This window comes from Carlito syrichta, unplaced genomic scaffold, assembly GCF_000164805.1.
Source record: "Carlito syrichta isolate Samal-C Ts95f unplaced genomic scaffold, Tarsius_syrichta-2.0.1 Scaffold306579, whole genome shotgun sequence".
In the NCBI taxonomy this organism is placed as follows: domain Eukaryota; kingdom Metazoa; phylum Chordata; class Mammalia; order Primates; family Tarsiidae; genus Carlito; species Carlito syrichta.
Window position 1 is genome coordinate 22,886 of NW_007250675.1, and position 4,970 is coordinate 27,855.

The following is a 4,970-nucleotide window of genomic DNA, read 5'->3' on the forward strand; positions in this document are numbered from 1 at the left end:
CCTATAACTTTTTTATCATGTAGAAATGGATCCCAGGAAAGATTGAAATGACATTATTTTACTGTCAGACTTGGTTAATGGTTTGGTTGGGTATAGAATTCTAGATTGTAAGTAATTTTCTTTTAGATATCGAAGACTTTGTTTCCCAACATTTGGTATTATTTTATTTTATTTTGCCATTTTGTTTTCTTTTCCACTATATGTGACCTATTTTTTATTATTCTGGAAGCTTTTAGAGTCTTTATCTCTGAAATTTTATGATGACGTGTTTTCGAATGGGTTTTAGTCATTATTTTTGCTGAATCTTCAGAGGATCCTTTAATTCTAAAAGCAGATGTCCTAAGTTTGAGGATGTTCTCCTGAATTATTATCCCCTCCCCGCCTTTTGCTTTCTTCTTCTCTCAGTTCTCTTAATTGGAGATTTACCAGCGGGATGGTAGAAGTGGGATGTATGGGGCTGCGTCATTGCCTGACTCTGGGCAAAATGGCTTGCTTCTCTCAGTGTCTTATTATGACATGTTCTGTTATGAGTAACTTGTTTTGATAATTTATTCATTTATTTTCCAAAAAATTGTGATCTTGTTCCTACTTTTGTCACTACTTCTACTTTTTTGTCCTTGTGTAACTTTGCTTTACAAAATATTACTGGCTGGGCTTGGTGGGTCAGCTTGTAATCCCAGCATTTTGGGAGGCCGAGGTGAGTGGATTGTGTTAGCCTGTGGGTTTGAAACCAGCTCGGGCAACTTGGTGAGACCTCGTCTCTTCAATAAATCAAAAATTAGCCGGGCATGGTAGCGCGTGCCTGTAGTTCTAGCTACTTGGAAGGCTGAGGTGGAAGGATTGCCGGAGCCCAGCAGGTCGAGGCTGAGGTGACTGTGAATGTGCCACTGTACTCCAGCCTGGGTGATGGAGTGAGATTCCAGCTTGAAAAACAAAATTATTAACTGCCATCTTCGTAGGGTTTTGGGAGAAGAGGCTGCACATGCATTTAGTCAGGTGTTTGTGTGCTGACTCCTCGCCTCTTTTCCTAGCCTGCTCCTGTCACAAAGCAACGCTGGCAAGTTTGCCCTGATTCTTAGTACTCTTGCCTCACCTCCAACATGCCTTGTTAGCATACTCATTAATGCTGCATTGCAGTTATTAGTCTACTGCTTGTAATACGAACAGGAACCATCTTATTTTTGCCAGTGTCCCTGTGCAAACCATAGTATTTCTTGAATGAAAACAAAATGCAGAAAGTAGGTAGATAATCAGTAGCAACAGTACAGTTTAGTTAGAACAATTGAAATTATTTATTTCTTCTTTTAATTAGTATTTGATAGATTAAACAAACAATGGAGTTTTTTTAGTGAATATTAATACTGTTATTCTCCTGGGGTTATCAAATAAATGTGTTTATATTGAAGCTAAACTACAAAATAGTCATGAGAGTTTCAATATGAAGGAACATCTTCCTTGATGCATTTACTTAGGAATTAAGCAGCAAGATATTGAAAAAATAGTTAAGATAACTAGTGGATAGTTTTATATAGTGAGGAGAGTGCAACAAAGCCAGGGAAGAATGGGGAAAGAATGGAGAAAATATCTTATTTTATTAGCATAGCATTCTGTTCATTTCAAATAGTAAAATAAAAGATCCTAAGAAAATGTGACCTTTTTGTTTTGTGAAAACGCGTCATATTTATAGACAAAAAGAAAGCATCTGACTTAAACACAGGATTTTGTGAAAAGATCTTTGTCACTCTTTTTTTTTTTTTTTTTTGAGTGGAGTCTCACTCTGTCGTCCAGACTGGAGTGGAGTGGCCGCTCCCGGCCACCGCAGCCTCAACCTGCTGGGCTCTGGCGATCCTTCCACCTCAGCCTTCCAAGTAGCCAGAATTATAGGAATGTGCTACCACGCCCAGCTGATTTTTTGATTTATTGTAGAGATGAGGTCTCGCTGCCCGGGCAGGTCTCGAACCCGTGGGCTCAGGCAATCCACTCACCTCAGCCTCCCAAAGGCACGGGATTACAGGCTGAGCCACCGAGCCCGGCTTGTCACTCTCTTGAGTTGAAATTTCACCATCGTAATTACCTGTGGTTTCTTTTTGGAAGTTTTCCTTTGATCATAATGTTTTGTTAAGTTTTATTGATTTTAACTTTAATGGTAGGAAATATAATTGGTTTAATTTAAACTATTTTATTCATGATTTCTGGTTTCATAGAAGTTAAAATAAGTAAATTAGCAGATATGTACTGAGTACATACAAGATGCTTGTTGGTATGCAAAGAAGTTGAAGAGATATACTTTTGAGAAGGCACCCTCTCCTAAGCTGGATGCATGCAAACAATGGCGGGTGTAAGGTTCAGTGGATAAGAAATGTTTCAACATTGTGTGTGATTAATGACCCATGAATGGCTCAGATGGGCTTTATAGTAGTTTAGCTATCTTTAGTAGAATGTTGACATATTATTAAGTCATGTCTTAGGCAGTATATATATAAAGGCTGTAAGGATGTATAACTTGATAAAGTTACTTAACAGTGTGCTGAATTTCATTTTTAATATTCATCTCTCTTTTTAACCACAGACACAGTATCTGTAAAGCCTGGTCATTTTATGCTTAAGGTTGCTTACTTATTAGGAATGTTCTGAAAATTGCATAGAATTACTTTTTGGGTTTCTTTTTTTTTTTTTACTTATTGATTCTTAACTACTATTATAATACTTTCATTAAATCATTCAAGTTTTAAAAATTAGAATTTTATACCAAAAATATATAGGCAGTGATTTTTTTTGTTATATGCTAATATTTTGCTTCATAAAGCATAGTTGAATTCTTTGTTCTATGTACATGTATTTTTATTTACATTATACATTCATATTTTTTCACGAGTAGTTTCAGGATAAACTTATATGTATATATTATATTTTTTCATTCATTTAAACTCATGTTCCCTATCTTGAGACCAAGTACTTGATTAGTGGCTCACTTGGACCACCTCTGTCACTTCCTCTCCCCCACTTTCTCCATCTGATTTTCTTACTTTTATTTTGTATCTTACTTTCTACATTAGGTCATGATGAACCCAGTATACACAAAAACCTTTATGAAAAGCTTAAATCAAGTACAGGGAGGTCTTAGTGAGAAAAAAAGTATAATTATATTATTGAATAAGCTTTTAAAATGTTGTCTAAGAAGCTAAAACTGCTTAACAGATGTGATTGCTTCATTGTTTCAAATTTATGCCAATCAGAGTTGATAGGATTTGATCACACTAGTAGATTTATGAGATAAATTATAATATTGTGTGACACACTTCAGATAGAAAAACATCAATATAAGTTGGATATGATTTTTTGTTTAAGATAACAAGCTAGTAATTCTTTAAATCAGAAGGTTGCTACTTTGAGAGAATATTTATCAGCTTTTATGAAAATTAACAGTATCTCTCATTTTTTTCATAATGGCAAAAATATATTAAACTTTTGTTTTTGTGTGTAAATATAATTGTAAATGGGAGGCATCTTGTTTCTATCTCACTATAGATGGCTTGTCAAATTTCCAAAGGCCTAGAAAGAAACAGGACTGAACTTACAATAAATTTAACTGAGACAAGTTTGATATAAGATGAAAAAAACTCGTCCTGGTGATACTGAGTTTCTTTAAAGTCGGGTTTCATTCGATAAGTCCAAAGTCTTCCTAGGACCTTTAAAAAAAAAAAAATACATAGAAGTTTAATACTTTACATAGCAAAGAAAATGGAAAAGAACTCACTAAGTTCTCTGGGGCAAGTGTCAAGCTCCCCCAGAGAAGTCAGAGCCAAGTACTGGAAGTCAGGCTCTCAAGGCTGTTTGTTCTCACAGCAAATGATAGAATTGTTCATTTGAAGGCCCCTGCTGAGAATATCTTTAACTTCATTCAGGAGGTCTGCAGGGCAGAACCCTTCAGTTTAATAAAAGCATGAGGTCTCCTGAGAAGTTGACTTGACATTGTTACTCAATCAAATAGTGTGTGAGAAGAGGAAAGAATTTTAAATTTCTTAGATTAGAATTTTTAATTTTTAGAAAATAGGGACAAGCCAAACTAATGATATGTAAGAAGGTAGGCCCTTATTTTTCAGGTGAGGATGTTGTAAAATCTTTTAAAATTTTTCAGAAGAAAATTGTTTATGCCATGGCTTAGATTTAAACATTTTTAGAAAGTACAGAGGATAGACCAGGCGCCGTGGCTCAAGCCTGTAGTTTCAGCATTTTGGGAGGTTGAGGTGAGGGGATTACCTGAGTCCACAGGTTCAAGACCAGCCTGGACACCTTGGAGAGACCTCATCTCTACAATACATTGAAAAATTAGCCGGGTGTGGTAGCGCGTGCCTGTAGTTCTGGCTCCTTGGAAGGCTGAGGCGGAAGGAACGCCGGAGCCCAGCAGGTCAACGCAGGGGCGGCTGTGAGCATGCCACTGCACTCCATCTTGGGTGACGGAGTGAGACTCTGACTCAAAAATACAAAGAAAGTACAGAGGATAAATAGAAAGGCAACTTTGTATTTACCATGCAGAATTAGTATGTTAACATTTGTCATATATATTTTTTAAAAATGTTTTGAAAGTCCTTCCCTTCTCAGAGATAACCATCATACTATTAGTTTATATCCTTCCTGTTTTTATATTGTTGAACCCGGGACTCTAATGAGAGAGATAGAGACCACAAAGAGCCAGCTCCGATGCAAACACATGAGGGTCTTGATTCAGGCTCCAGTCTGGGCTCATGCATGAAGCCCATAGAGGCTTCATGGACCAGAGCCCTGATTCACAATGGCAAGCAATTTTTATGCACAATTACAGAGGGAGGGGAAAGAACTTTATACTTGATTTTACATGAGGGTAATTTCTCCTAATGAGTACGGGAACACTTGGTATTGGTGGGTGCTGTCCGTGATTGACAGAAACCCACTTAATGGGCAGAGTGGAATGTTAGATAAGTTAGGTCCAT

The 4,970-nt window shown here is 36.7% G+C and overlaps 1 protein-coding gene across 1 annotated transcript in view; it reads left to right on the forward strand.

The window, feature by feature from the left end:
* The first annotated feature begins 433 nt into the window (after window positions 1–433).
* Window positions 434–4,970, forward strand: part of PPIL2 (peptidylprolyl isomerase like 2) — a 34,350-nt gene continuing 29,813 nt past the window's right edge. Inside the window, exon 1 of the mRNA XM_021715049.1 lies at window positions 434–449. Coding sequence (XP_021570724.1) covers window positions 434–449 — 16 coding nt within the window. The remainder of the gene's footprint in view (window positions 450–4,970) is intronic.